The following is a 14,996-nucleotide window of genomic DNA, read 5'->3' on the forward strand; positions in this document are numbered from 1 at the left end:
AAGATTTTTTTTCAAAAATCCTACTCATAACAAGCCAAATATTAAAAAAACCCACCAAACAAAAACAAACAAACAAAAAAACCTGCACTAAAATCGATTGATATTCCAATCTCCTTTTGCATTGAACTATGCATTCTGAAATTAAACCATGTGTATAAATAAATCTACATTGACTGGAAATCACTTTGCCTGTCAATGGGAAACTGATGATGAGAGCCCAAGTCTGACTCCTCATTTTGCAGAATTTCACAGCAGTGTGGGTATTCAAGTCTCACTTTTCTAATATTATACTCTAACTTTTTAAATTTAAATAGATTTAAATAATCCATGCTCATTAAAAGCAACACAGACTTCTTCAGCATTTCTCTAAGTTCAGATCCATGCCTCTTCTAAAACCTGAGATGTTCTCACATGTATGTCCTTTAAACCCAAGACCATGATCCATCATGAGCTTTGAAAAATAGGAACAGCATGTGATGTAGTTTTAAGGTCAGCATCTAATTTTGTTGGATTTTGAGGAAAACAGTGCATAGGTTTCTGGTTATGCAACCAAGATACAGAATTTCTTCCAAATTTTTACATCTTAAAGCTATATTTATATAATCTTAAAGATTCTAGAACATGTGTTGGTGAGAAGAAGTGCTATTATTTTCAAAAGAAAATGCATATGAAAATACTATTGCTAAAATAGTTGAACTAAAATTCCTGATTGAACTAAAAAAAATCACTTTATTTGCTAACTCCAATTCCCATTACATGAGTAAAATATTCTCACTAATTCTCAGGTCAAAGTTACAAATTAGAGCAATGGATTAAGAAGATATAATACTGTTTCATTATAAGAATCACACCCCCAATTCACTTAAAAATTAATGAAAGCTGATTGCAGATTTGTTTCTATAGCAATTACTTAGAGTGTTTCTCCTTACATTTAACGAAAATTGTGTGTGACTTCATGAAAGAAAAACAATTTGCATTAACAAATTAGTGCATTTGAAAGTCATCTTCATGAAACAAAATATACCCTAGCTGAGTATACAGAAGAATGAACACTAATGAAAGTTCAAAATCAGGACTATGTAGAAATTCATGGTAAATCAGTCAGGATATTCAGAATATGTGAGGAGTCTTAGTATTGAAGAGTTAATTGCTACTGCAGCGAACCTGATTAATGCACATGGCAATTCTATGTTGCTTATAAACCTCCTCAGTTAGCAATCAAATTACTATTTTCTAATTAATTGCATTTGTTAGTTTCTACTTGTCAGTTGTTTCATATTCATCATCCTTTTGCCATTAGTTTCCATTTCTAAATGAATCATTCTAAGAGCAGAAAGTGAAAACATTGCTATTCCTCAAGCATGATTTCTTATTTTGTTGACATGAATGCATAGTAACTGCAAGTTTCTTCAAGCTGTTGTGGAATATTTATTTTTTAGTTGCCATGAGGTCATACACTTGGAGTTTTAAGATGACAGAAACTCCTGGTGGAGTTTTGAACACATTTAGCTTTTGTAATTCTGCTTCAGGCAGTAGCAGGCAAGTTAAACAATCACTGATTGACTTTTATTAACCGATTTGTAAGGCTGATAGGCTCAGGAATGCAACCTATAGACAGATTCTTGAAATACAGCCGAGACAGGAATCTTACAGAAATTCCAAAAGTAGGAGGTAATATTCTCCTTGCAAACTAATTTTTTTTCCCTTAGATAATATTCTTTACTTTATAAGATATTATTCTTTTTCTGCTTTTTATTTGAAAAGTTCATCAATAAATCTATGATTATTAAAAAATCCCAAATTACCTATCACAGACTTAATTTCGAGAATATGCTATTTTACATGAAAATAAAAAAAAAAATTCCCACTAAGGTAACAGAAGAATTAAAGTTAAAATTTTAACTGAAGTAAAATTAGTGTAATGGTTTCCTTGGTATAAACTAGCTAGAAGCCCAGATGAAGATGCTGCACAGTGGACTCCTAATCTGTTCTTGGATTATCCCCTTGCTCTGGGGTAAACTGGAGCCAAGCTGTACTTGGCATGCATTTCTTTCCTGAGAGAGCAACTCAGTTCAACCCAATAAAGGGTTGAGAGGAAGGGGCCAGAGTTCCACCTTTCTCTGTGCTAGCCACCTGTACAGGGTGGCTAGAAACACAGAAACACAGCCCTGCTATACAACACATTCTCCCATCCCATGCTGGTTTTCATAGTTATCCCTCATTTACCATGAGCTCTCTTGGAGGATTAGAGCTGTACAAACCAGCTCCTGATTGTATAAACCATAAGTTATGTGATATCACAGATTTTGATGCCTGTGCAATCTCAAATTTTTGTTTTAAAGGTTTGGTTTGGATTTATTAAATACATGGCATTTATTTAATTGCTAGATCAAATTAATTTCTCCTATGAACATATAGTTATCATCTAATATTCTAAGGAAAAAAAAATGTAATTAATGATTTGGGGCTTATGTTTCTCTTCTATTTTTCATTTTGATGTCAAAAAGCATCTGTCATACAGCAGGCATTCCACATATGAGTCCTTAGATTGAAGCAGTAGTTCTACAGTTTTGAAGGGCTTATAGAGACAGCCTCAGGACCTCTAAGTGCATTTACACAGTTGACACAAAACACATTAGTGGAATCGATGTCAATGAAAATGCTTAATGTTCTTCTTAAAAAGAGAGGTACAGCAGGATCTTATAACTCTAGTCTGTGTTCTCTGAACCAAAAGAATGCTCATGGTGGGTACTTCTTGCCACTTCCATGTAATTAAACTTTTGAGTAGTATTTCTTGGCATTGGAGCACTACTGATACATGTCCACCATGGAGTAGAACAGAAAAAAAGAAAACCAGAAAAATTTATCTAAGCATTTTAATTAATTGTTAAGATGACCTTGCTGATGAGAGGTAAAGACTCAAATTCTGTCCTTAACTGAATCAAAATGGAAACTGCACAGACATGAAAGCCCTCAATTTATAGATATTTAAACCTCCATCTCTTTCAAAATCAAAAGTTGAAACCAGATCAAACTTAATTGCTGACATTTTTAGCATTTTTTTCCTTTTATTTGTCTAAAGAAAGCATCATGTGTGGCATAAACTTCAGCTCATACAATTCGATATTTGGCTGCTGGGAGCTGTAGATACAGCAGGGATTCTCCACATCGCTGAAATTATCTCTGAAACATACAGGTAAAAAAATCTGTTATGCTATTTTTTTTTAATTAAGCCAACTGTGTCACTTCCTAAAGAGCACTGTACAAAGATCTTGTAACACGCAGTGAAAATGTATAGGTATCCAGTTATTTGTAAATAATATATCATACACAGTAATTACTACTGAAGTGTTTAATCATTTTAATAGGTCTCTTTTAATTCTGTCATCCTTTTGTGTTGATACAGGCTACAACTTCCAGCAACATTACTCCATGCTCTCACTAAAAACAGATCAGTTATAGCATATCCTTTTAAGAAGTTTGAAATAAAATATGCTAAGTATATTAAAAATGTGCCAGGTATGTTACGCCCACTGCCAGTTTCAATGCCAGTAAATTATCCAATTTACATGCAAATCATTGCCTATTGCTATTCACAGACTATGTGAATAAATTTCTAGCTTTCATTCATTCTAGGCTCTGGAGCCTAGTGATGGCAGCTCTGGGAAACAGCCTTTGGGCTGAGGGCTGTCCTCTTCATTTTTTGAATGTTCTCCACAAGGGATGGTTCATGGGATTGCTATCAGTATGCTCCAGGGCAAATGCCTCCTTCTGTGGGATGCTTCTGGGGAGCTGTTATCATTGGGCTCCAACTGTAACACCTCCAACCCACTGAAAATCTTTTATCTGTAGCTCTTATCAGTAGGCTTCACAGTTAAAATACCATCACCCAAGAAGGCTGTTTACTGGAATGGCTTTTTTTTAAGTCTCCAGAGTGAAAACTATGCCCCAAGCCTGGAGGAGCAGCCATCAGAGGGATCCAAAGCATCATCTAAACAAAACTTATTTGATAGCTTTGCACTGATGCAGGACACAGAGGAAAGCAGGAGGAAAAAAATGGATGCAGAAGATTCAGGTTAATGACACCAAGAACACAAGAACTGGAACTCATCAACTAATGCTGGCATTTCTAAATAATCCAACAAGAAATGTGATTAGCCAGCTACACTGATAATGTATTAACTCCTGCCAGTCTTCTCAATATCTGCTTCACCTAAGGTAAGAGAACGAGCTCATATACAATTTTGTTAGTATATCAAAGACTGCAAGTGCTATGAAAACTGCTGGTTATACTGCATGAGTACTTGACCAGTGGGAGAAAATTCCATCTGTGTGTTCCTTTGAAGTTTAAGTGCCCTTCACTACAAAAATCAGCTTGTGTTAAAGGATTCTTATGTCTTCTAAACTGGTTTGCCACTCCACTGTTTTACCTCACCCACAGCATCTCCATTCAAATCACAATTCATATGCTTCAGAATGTATTTCCTAACTGATACTATATTAACCACAGCCCATGTAGCACAGCAATGGAAGAAAAGCCATAAGGATCTCAAACCATAAAAACCTGGAGACTGAAAAGCTTTAAGGGTCACTAAACAAAGCATGGGTAATGACTGTTATTACTGACAAAGAGTCAGGAAATCTGGGGAAGGAAAAACCTAGCAGGAGAACTCATAGTGCAGGTATAGAGATTCACACACTACTGGCAAAATCAGAATAATGAAACTTTGTACAACCCTTCCAGGAACACCTTGAAAGAATTCATATGTTCCTGAGGCATCAACATTGCTTTAGGAAAATCCTGTTGACCATGAACTCCCAAAATAACCTAGAGAAGTGGGTATTAAAGAGAGAAAACTGCTTGAAGACATCAGTAGCATCTGAGGAGTGATGCAGAAACTGGGGACCCTCAAATGGAGAGGCCAGAACAACTGATATTATTGATAGCTTTGCTCTCTCTCTCCCCTCTAATAGTAAGATCAGAGCACAGAGACCTTGGAAAAGTATCAAAAGATACAAAGCACAAGCTGGGCATTGGACACTATCAACATCCCAGCTAATTTCAGGGGATTTCCCATTGTAAATGACTGCAGGTAGAGTAAGTGGTAGTTACAGCTAACTCACAACATCTTTTCACCCCCAAAGAAGGGCATTCTTACATTATAGTTAAATAAGATTAGAAGCTCAATTATTGAGCCTGGACAGAAGCTAAGCCACATCAGCTGCATTCTCACTCCTTTCCTGCCAGACCAGCAGATAATGGAAAAGCCAAAGCAAGACAAGGGAAAACTTTGAGACAAAGCCTGTTTAATTCTTCTGGTTCTTGGGGAGGTTGTTTTTTTCCCCTCTGGCTAAGAAGCTGTCAAAAGGATTCTACCCTAGAATCTCAACCCTGCGGGTTGAGAATTAGAGTGGGCAGCTCTCAAAGACGCGTTGAGGCAAAAGCTTCTGTCAGCTATCCCAGCTCTACAGCAAGCAGTTCAGGCAGACACAACCCATTGGACAAATGCTCTGTGATCAGGCACAACTGGACTAGAAAGGGTTGTGCTGGGTCTCTGGGAACATGGGGACAAAAGCAGCTCTGTGTGAGGACAAACTGGGGCTGCCCCACACCAGACTGAGCCAGTTCCATGGCAGGCCCATGCCCAGCCCCAGAGGAGCCCTGCAGGCAATAGGGCAGCGCTGCAGCATCAACAGCTTAAGGGTCTCAACATCACAGTGGGCTTTGCCAATCACTGGGTGACTTTGGGATGTCACCTGGTGATGTATGTCAATGATGATGGATCCACCTAGCAATGGATTATGATGTCACCGAGGGGCTGGCGTCCCTCCCTGCACATCACCCAGTCAACGCCACACTCCAACTGACCAAGTTTGCCTGCAGACGCACTGGAGGCTACCACCCAGCCAGGCCAGCGCTGCGCTTCTCCACTGCTGCTGGCCTGGCTAACAATCATTGCCTGAGGGCACAGCACGGAGCTCTTGCTGCATCTTTTGCTTCTAACTTGCCTGCTTCTCCCCATTCCTCCTTCTCTTCCATCTGCTAGTCCTTGTTGCTCTTCCCTTTTCTGCACTTTCTCTCGTGATGCTAGTTTGCTTTCCTCCTGCTCTGGGCTACAGGAAAGCTTTGTACCAGCACTGTGTCAGAGAAGCCCTTTGGTAGCTCTCCAGTTTTTCCGTTAGTTTCTCTGGCCACCAGCATGGCAGGACCCTGGGTCGGCACCTGGAGACCTCATCCCCGACAGGGCCCAATCCTTGCAGAATTCAGCACCCCAGGTCCCAAGTACTGGCTCCCTGGGACAACAGGTAAACCAACTATCAGGGGACATGATAGCACAGCACAGCGCTTGCTTCCACTTAGGAACCTCCTTTCACCACACTAAGAGCAGGCACAGGCCCTTTCACAGGCTTTTCTTCCCAGGTCATATGGCTCATGATCCCACGAAAGACAGAGCCCCTGCATACTCATTTCGAGGCAGCAAAGCTCCCTCCACAAGCAGCTGCTCACCAGGTCCTCGGTACTTCATCCATCCATCCATCACCAAGACTGGGAAGTATATGCCACCATCAGCAATTATGATGGGACGTGGCAAGAGCAAGATTGAGGTCACCCCTGGACCCAGTGAGTAGCATTTCTGCAGCCCTTCATCCAGGCCAGACAATCAGGCCTTACTGTTGCCCTGTACCACTGGGGCACAAAGCCCTCTGCTTATGCCCTGAATGGGCTTCAGAGAGTTCCAGACAGAAAAAAAGCAAGACTGAGCACCTCCTCCATCTCCCCCTGACTTCTCCTCTGTGACTTGCAGTTAGGTTCCCAGCTTCACTTCTTTTCTTGTCTACTTCTCTGTCCCAGGTGATTACCTCACAGAACTTGCCAACAAACACGTCTTCTATACTGCACCGTCCAATCACATGGTGTTCCGGCCCAAGGACTTTAAAAGGTTCCGAACACCAGGTATGGAACTCGGGGAAACAGACACTCTTACAGCCTGTGTGTCCTCCAGGGAGCATCTGCAGCTTCTTCAACAGGCCTAGCAAAAAGCCTGGGCAGCAAGACGCAGTGTCTGCTCAACAAGCTTTGTGCCGTCCCACAGCACCAACTTCTCCCATCTCACAGAAGAACCGGCACCTCTGGTTTCAAACAGCCAAGGCACACCACATGCAACAAAAGCCAGAGGCACTGGCATGAGGGGCAGGATACCCTTCCTGCTCCTCACAGCCAGCTTGGCACGCTGACTCTCTTCCACCCAGGCACTGCACCCTTTCCCACAGGACTGACTACGCTGTCTTCCATTACTAGGTCCTGGCACCTACACCTTACCTAGGATTCTAGGACCCAACACAGCATACACTCATGCTCAACCATGCTACTCCATGAAGGGGAAGAGTCTATACCAAAGCTGTTTTCAAGATGTGGCAAAGGTGAGCTGTGCTTCTGTTCTCTAACAGCAGCAGCAGAAGTGCAGCTGCTCTGCTTAGGGCACAAGGGCCCCAGTGCCTGCCGTATCCCCACATAACGCACGCTTCCCTGCACCTGCAGCAAAGCACAAGAAGCCACAGAGCCTCTGGCTCTGCTATTACCAGTAACACTGACACCTGAACCCCCCCCCCCCATTTTTCCACACCTGCAGCTTTGGCACAGTACAGCTCACTGGCATTAATGGCAATAATCTCCCCTCATCCTCTGGGAAATCTACCTCTCTTCCCAAGAAGCCCTCATTCCCAAGGCTCCAGGCCTCCCACACTACTCCTCTGGCCAGCCACCTAAAGCAGCACAGTACTCATGGACACCCAGCAAGAATCCACACTGCCTCTTGTACCCACCAACCTCATTGCTTCTCTTGCAGACGCCAGGTCCTGCGGCATTTGCCAAGGTGGATCTGGATGTCTACAAAACCAGGGCTCCCAAATTCTCAATGGGACTAAAAACCAAACTGGCTGGCAAGGATCGGTTTCCAGGTCCGGCAGACTACAACACAGGAAAGGTAAGACAGCCTGTGTACCCTTATGTTATGCTGTACAACCTTAACTTGAGGATAACTAGAGAATGAGGCACCATCTTCACGTCTTTTCTTCCCCTTCCAGGTTGCACTGATCAAGGCCCGGGATCCTGCTTACAGTTTTGGACTGCGACATTCTATCTACAAAGCTTCTTTAATACCTGCAACACATGTTGATTAAAGACGGACACCTGAAGAGATCTTTTTTCTGTTCCTCCTTTGCAGCAGGGTGGGGTAAAGTGTGCGTTGATGTAGACCACTGGCTTCACTGTCTCATGTCTATGCCTCAGTCCAAACATGGCAGGATGAGGGTGAGGGGAGAGCAGTGAGGTAACAGCGTGAGCCACGCTGATATCTCCAACACCACCATTTCACCTAACCAGAGCAAAACACTGTGAAAGCTTTCCAGCCCTGCCTTGCACACTCTCGCCCCATGGCCCATGCTGGCCTCAAGGACAAAGCCCATCTCAGTGCACACAGGTGGCATCTGCCCAAGGTGTGCCCAGAAACACATCTGCCCTGCATCCTCTCTTGTCACAGGCAGGGAGGGGCTCATTTCCACAGGCAAGTCCCCAGACCACTGAGAGCTAAGGAGAAAGAACCATTATTCCCAGTCTGAAAATGGAATCACCATAGAATCCTGCAACAGCCCAGGAGGGAAGGGACCTTGGAAGGTGACCTCAGCCAGCCCTCGTGCAGGAGAGGCAGCCTGGAAGAGACTAGCCAGCACCTAGCCAACCGCAAACTTGATTGTGGCCAGTGATGGGACTCTACTGTTCTCCTGGGGAGCCTGTTGCTCCTCTCTGGCTAAGTGGTGATGCCACAAGGGTACAAAAATCCCCTGATTGCTGGGGAACAGGGTGGGAATGGTTGGAGTGGGCAGCTTTTTCAGGTGCTCCAAGGCAGGGGCCTCTCTCAGTTCTGTGGCCTGCACTTCAGCCTACTCAGCCTCTCACAAATACACTGATAAAATAATTTAATAATAAAAAAGACAAAAGTGTTACTATGATTACAAGTAGAAAACCCTGAAGCATATGTTATAGGAATGTTAGGAGTGCTGTTTTTAAAGTATTCAGTCAGAGAAACCTTATCAAGAAGTTGACTGGTATCATATGCCTTGTTCAAGAAGCTACGGAAATTGTCATGAGCACCAGTTAGTGTGCTTGGAAAACCCGTCCCTTCCCAACCTAATTTGTCTATCAAGGATTCCAATCGGTAGATCTCAGTAGATATGGCCAATTATAGTCTTAGGGTAGGAATATTATTGTAGTTATATAACTAGCGAAACCAATCATTGTAAAGGTTAAACTTGAGAATGGGCAGATGATGCATACTCTGGAAAAGAACTGATGTAAAAATGACACAGCAGAAAAGGCATATAAAATGGATGAATTTTGTTTGCAAATCAGAACAAATTTGGAGGAGTAATCCCCCTTTTTCCTGGCACTGAAATACAGAAGTGTCTCCTTGGTCACAACAAATTGGTTTTGGATAAGTGTATTTCACACTGTTTGGTGAAAAAAGCCCTGTGCTCAGGCACAACTGGACTAGAAAGGGTTGTGCTGGGTCTCTGGGAACATGGGGACAAAAGCAGCTCTGTGTGAGGACAAACTGGGGCTGCCCCACACCAGACTGAGCCAGTTCCATGGCAGGCCCATGCCCAGCCCCAGAGGAGCCCTGCAGGCAATAGGGCAGCGCTGCAGCATCAACAGCTTAAGGGTCTCAACATCACAGTGGGCTTTGCCAATCACTGGGTGACTTTGGGATGTCACCTGGTGATGTATGCCAATGATGATGGATCCACCTAGCAATGGATTATGATGTCACCGAGGGGCTGGCGTCCCTCCCTGCACATCACCCAGTCAACGCCACACTCCAACTGAGCAAATTCATGTGTAGACGCGCCGGAGGCTACCCCCAGCCAGGCCAGCGCTGCGTTCTACGCCAACAATTGCTGCCTGAGGGCACAGCAGGAGTTTTTGACGCATTTTTTGCTTCTAACTTGCCGCTTCTCCCCATTCCTCCTTCTCTTCCATCTGCTAGTCCTTGTTGCTCTTCCCTTTTCTGCACTTTCTCTCGTGATGCTAGTTTGCTTTCCTCCTGCTCTGGGCTACAGGAAAGCTTTGTACCAGCAGCTGTGTCAGAGAAGCCCTTTGGTAGCTCTCCAGTTTTTCCGTTAGTTTCTCTGGCCACCAGCATGGAGGGACCCTGGGTCGGCACCTGGAGACCTCATCCCCGACGGGGCCCAATCCTTGCAGAATTCAGCACCCCAGGTCCCAAGTACTGGCTCCCTGGGACAACAGGTAAACCAACTATCAGGGGACATGATAGCACAGCACAGCGCTTGCTTCCACTTAGGAACCTCCTTTCACCACACTAAGAGCAGGCACAGGCCCTTTCACAGGCTTTTCTTCCCAGGTCATATGGCTCATGATCCCACGAAAGACAGAGCCCCTGCATACTCATTTCGAGGCAGCAATGCTCCCTCCACAGACAGCTGCTCACCAGGTCCTCGGTACTTCATTGAATCATCCATCACCAAGACTGGGAAGCAGGTGGCTCCATCAGCACTTGTCACAGCACGTCCCAAGAGCAAGATTTTGGCCACCCCTGGACCCAGTGAGTAGCATTTCTGCAGCCCTTCATCCAGGCCAGACAATCAGGCCTTACTGTTGCCCTGTACCACTGGGGCACAAAGCCCTCTGCTCATGCCCTGAATGGGCTTCAGAGAGTTCCAGACAGAAAAAAAGCAAGACTGAGCACCTCCTCCATCTCCTCCTGACTTCTCCTCTGTGGCTTGCAGTTAGGCTTCCATCTTCACTTTTCTTGTCTCCTTCTCTGTCCCAGGTGACTACACCACGGATCCTGCAAACAAACATGTCTTCCATACCGCACCGGCGAATAGCCTGGCATCCCGACCCAAGGACTTAAAAGGTTTCCGAACACCAGGTATGGAACTCGGGGAAACAGACACTCTTACAGCTTGTGTGTCCTCCAGGGAGCATCTGCAGCTTCTTAACAGTCCTAGCAAAAAGCCTGGGCAGCAAGACACAGTGTCTGCTCAACAAGCTTTGTGCCGTCCCACAGCACCAACTTCTCCCATCTCACAGAAGAACCGGCACCTCTGGTTTCAAACAGCCAAGGCACACCGCATGCAACAAAAGCCAGAGGCACTGGCATGAGGGGCAGGATACCCTTCCTGCTCCTCACAGCCAGCTTGGCACGCTGACTCTCTTCCACCCAGGCACTGCACCCTTTCCCACAGGACTGACCTACGCTGTCTTCCTATTCCATTTCCAGGTCCTGGCACCTACACCTTACCTAGGATTCTAGGACCCAACACAGCATACACTCATGCTCAACCATGCTACTCCATGAAGGGGAAGAGTCTATACCAAAGCTGTTTTCAAGATGTGGCAAAGGTGAGCTGTGCTTCTGTTCTCTAACAGCAGCAGCAGAAGTGCAGCTGCTCTGCTTAGGGCACAAGGGCCCCGGTGCCTGCCGTATCCCCACATAACGCACGCTTCCCTGCACCTGCAGCAAAGCACAAGAAGCCACAGGGCCTCTAGCTCTGCTATTACCAGTAACACTGACACCTGAACCCCCCCCCCCCATTTTTCCACACCTGCAGCTTTGGCACAGTACAGCTCACTGGCATTAATGGCAATAATCTCCCCTCATCCTCTGGGAAATCTACCTCTCTTCCCAAGAAGCCCTCATTCCCAAGGCTCCAGGCCTCCCACACTACTCCTCTGGCCAGCCACCTAAAGCAGCACAGTACTCATGGACACCCAGCAAGAATCCACACTGCCTCTTGTACCCACCAACCTCATTGCTTCTCTTGCAGACGCCAGGGCCTGCGGCATTTGCCAAGGTGGATCTGGATGTCTACAAAACCAGGGCTCCCAAGTTCTCAATGGGACTAAAAGCCAAACTTCCTGGAAAGGGAGCGTTTCCAGGTCCAGCAGAATACACCCTGGGAAAGGTAAGGCAGTCAGCCCATCAATGTGTTATTCTGCACAACCTTAACTTGAGGACAGCTCTGGAGAGTGAGGCATTATCTTCACGTCTTTTCTTCCCAATTTCCTCTTCCAGTTGTCAGTAACCGAGGCCCGGGATCCTGCTTACAGTTTTGGACTGCGACATTCTATCTACAAAGCTTCTTTAATACCTGCAACACATGTTGATTAAAGATGGACACCTGAAGAGATCTTTTTTCTGTTCCTCCTTTGCAGCAGGGTGGGGTAAAGTGTGCAGCAGGGTGGGGTAAAGTTGGTGTAGACCACTGGCTTCACTGTCTCATGTCTATGCCTCAGTCCAAACATGGCAGGATGAGGGTGAGGGGAGAGCAGTGAGGTAACAGCGTGAGCCACGCTGATATCTCCAACACCACCATTTCACCCAACCAGAGCAAAACACTGTGAAAGCTTTCCAGCTCTGCCTTGCACACTCTCGCCCCATGGCCCATGCTGGCCTCAAGGACAAAGCCCATCTCAGTGCACACAGGTGGCATCTGCCCAAGGTGTGCCCAGAAACACATCTGCCCTGCATCCTCTCTTGTCACAGGCAGGGAGGGGCTCATTTCCACAGGCAAGTCCCCAGACCACTGAGAGCTAAGGAGAAAGAACCATTATTCCCAGTCTGAAAATGGAATCACCATAGAATCCTGCAACAGCCCAGGTGGGAAGGGACCTTGGAAGGTGACCTCATCCAGCCCTCGTGCAGGAGAGGCAGCCTGGAAGAGACTAGCCAGCACCTAGCCAACCGCAAACTTGATTGTGGCCAGTGATGGGACTCTACTGTTCTCCTGGGGAGCCTGTTGCTCCTCTCTGGCTAAGAGGTGATGCCAAAAGGATACAAACATCCCCTGATTGCTGGGGAACAGGGTGGGAATGGTTGGAGTGGGCAGCTTTTTCAGGTGCTCCAAGGCAGGGGCCTCTCTCAGTTCTGTGGCCTGCACTTCAGTCGGACTCAACCCATTAGAGAAAAACCCTTTGCTCAGGCACCACTGGACTGGAAAGGGTTCTGCTGTTTGTCTTCTGTGCGTGGGGAAGAAGCAGGTCTTTGTTAGGACAAACTGGGGCTGCCCCACTGGGGCTGTCTGAGCCATTTCCATAGCAGCCCCATGCTCAGCCCCAGCGGAGCCCCGCAGGCAATGCGGCAGTGCTGCAGCACGGACCGACCGGCGGCTGGCCCCAACCTCCGGTCGGCGGCGTTCGGGTGCTGGTTAACCCTGTGGTTAACCCTGGTTAACGAGGGAAAGGCTGAGTGTGCCAGATTGCGGGGAGGAGCAAGGCAAATTCACGGGACCGAGGCACTCAGCCGGCCGCGTCCTCTGCGGACAGGCATCCCCTGGTAGGTCTTGTGCGGCCGTGCCGAGCTGGACCACGGTGTGCCGAGGAGCTGCAGCGGCGGGAGCCTGGGCAGAGCGGGCCCAGGCTGGAACACGGTGTGCCGAGGAGCTGCAGCGGCGGGAGCCTGGGCAGAGCGGGCCCTGGCTGGAACACGGTGTGCCGAGGAGCTGCAGCGGCGGGAGCCTGGGCAGAGCGGGCCCAGGCTGGAACACGGTGTGCCGAGGAGCTGCAGCGGCGGGAGCCTGGGCAGAGCGGGCCCTGGCTGGAACACGGTGTGCCGAGGAGCTGCAGCGGCGGGAGCCTGGGCAGAGCGGGCCCAGGCTGGAACACGGTGTGCCGAGGAGCTGCAGCGGCGGGAGCCTGGGCAGAGCGGGCCCTGGCGCTCCTGAGCGTGGCTCTGGGCAGGAGCCGGCAGCCATGGGAGGCAGCTCCGACTGCGAAAGGGGAGCAGTGGGTGGGTGGTATTAGGGTTTAATTTTCTCACTATCTGAATAAATAACCGTAAATTACACTTATTTCCTCCAGCCGAATCCGTTTCACGCATCGTTATCTCAATTCGCGAGCTTTTACACCTTGTTTTCCGTTCCTGTTTTCCTGCTGAGGAGGAGCTGCGGGGACCTTGATTGCCTGAGGCTCCTCTCAATCCAACCCCGATCAGGCATCTTCCTTGTCAGGGCTTCAGGTGCCCTTCTCTTCATTTTGAAATGCCTGTGGTTAATGGGAAGTATTTTAACTAAACTTACATGAAGATCGAAGTAAATTAGAAAGATTACAGGAGAACACAAAGTTAGAACAGGAAAATATTTGTTAAAAGTTGCCATTGCAGGGGAGGGACAAAGGCAAATGAAGCTTTGGTTAATAGACTGGATATTCTGTCCTTTGTGGTGCAAGAAAATTTTATGACTGGTTTCTTGAATCTACAAAAGAAATCTCATCGTACCTGTATTCACAGATGAGGTCAGTGATGCTGTGCTCTATGGGAACAGTGCTGAGGCAGCAGTGGACAGATTTTGTTCTGGATAGGTTTTGTGCCCTCATGAGTAAGGTGTGCTTGTCTCACCTGCAAGAAAGGCTGGAGAAATGGTACTCAGGGTGACCTCTTCATCTTGGGACATCCACAGATGTGCAGTGCTGGAGCTGAGTCCTTCCCATTCACAGTGATACAGGGGTGAATGTAGTGCTGAGTACCTGCAGAGCAGCTGTCTGTGATGGAATGTTTGGCTCCTTGCAACTTGTAAGTGTTAAACTTACAGTTTGTTAAGTGGAAGCAGCAGATGTGCTCTGATCCCCCAGCTGTTCTCTCCCCCTTCTGCCCCTGCCCCATCCTTCATTATTCCTGGTCTACCTGTCATCTCAGGGATTGTGTCAGTGAATCCCAGGGTGCGGAACTCTGCCATGATGTGGCCATATGGGTGATGAAACCCCCAGGTGCCCACCCAGGCTCCATCCATGTTGGTGGCTACAAAGCCTATGGCAAGAATAGGAGCCTGGGACCACAGCGCTGCCCAGCCCAGTGCCACACAAGAGCTTGCTCTGACGGGTCTTCTCCTATTTTCTCTTATTCCCAGAAGGTTCAAAGGTGATCCTCTCTGCTCAGCACTCATCAGGCCTCATTCAGGCATTCTGTCCTCTTTGAGTTCCT

The 14,996-nt window shown here is 46.8% G+C and overlaps 2 protein-coding genes across 3 annotated transcripts; both read left to right on the forward strand.

Annotated features, from left to right (window-relative positions):
- Nucleotides 1-5,883: 5,883 nt before the first annotated feature.
- Nucleotides 5,884-8,196, forward strand: LOC118687417 (outer dense fiber protein 3-like). Of its 2 annotated transcripts, XM_036384371.1 has the most exons (6): nucleotides 5,884-6,306; nucleotides 6,422-6,622; nucleotides 6,854-6,955; nucleotides 7,301-7,422; nucleotides 7,848-7,985; nucleotides 8,086-8,196. In XM_036384371.1, the coding sequence occupies exons 1-6, from the start codon at nucleotides 6,201-6,203 to the stop codon at nucleotides 8,179-8,181; spliced, it is 765 nt and encodes a 254-aa protein (XP_036240264.1). In that variant the 5' UTR covers nucleotides 5,884-6,200; the 3' UTR covers nucleotides 8,182-8,196. The 2 variants fall into 2 exon arrangements, with proteins under 2 accessions (XP_036240264.1, XP_036240263.1); XM_036384370.1 differs by lacking the exon at nucleotides 7,301-7,422 and having other exon boundaries at nucleotides 5,884-6,622.
- A 1,532-nt stretch (nucleotides 8,197-9,728) lies between these two features.
- On the forward strand, nucleotides 9,729-12,191 carry LOC118687596 (outer dense fiber protein 3-like). The gene is made up of 6 exons (XM_036384644.2): nucleotides 9,729-10,303; nucleotides 10,419-10,619; nucleotides 10,848-10,949; nucleotides 11,301-11,422; nucleotides 11,848-11,985; nucleotides 12,096-12,191. The coding sequence occupies exons 1-6, from the start codon at nucleotides 9,811-9,813 to the stop codon at nucleotides 12,189-12,191; spliced, it is 1,152 nt and encodes a 383-aa protein (XP_036240537.2). The 5' UTR covers nucleotides 9,729-9,810.
- Nucleotides 12,192-14,996: the final 2,805 nt, after the last annotated feature.

This window comes from Molothrus ater, chromosome 6 (assembly GCF_012460135.2).
Source record: "Molothrus ater isolate BHLD 08-10-18 breed brown headed cowbird chromosome 6, BPBGC_Mater_1.1, whole genome shotgun sequence".
Taxonomy (NCBI): Eukaryota; Metazoa; Chordata; class Aves; order Passeriformes; family Icteridae; genus Molothrus; species Molothrus ater.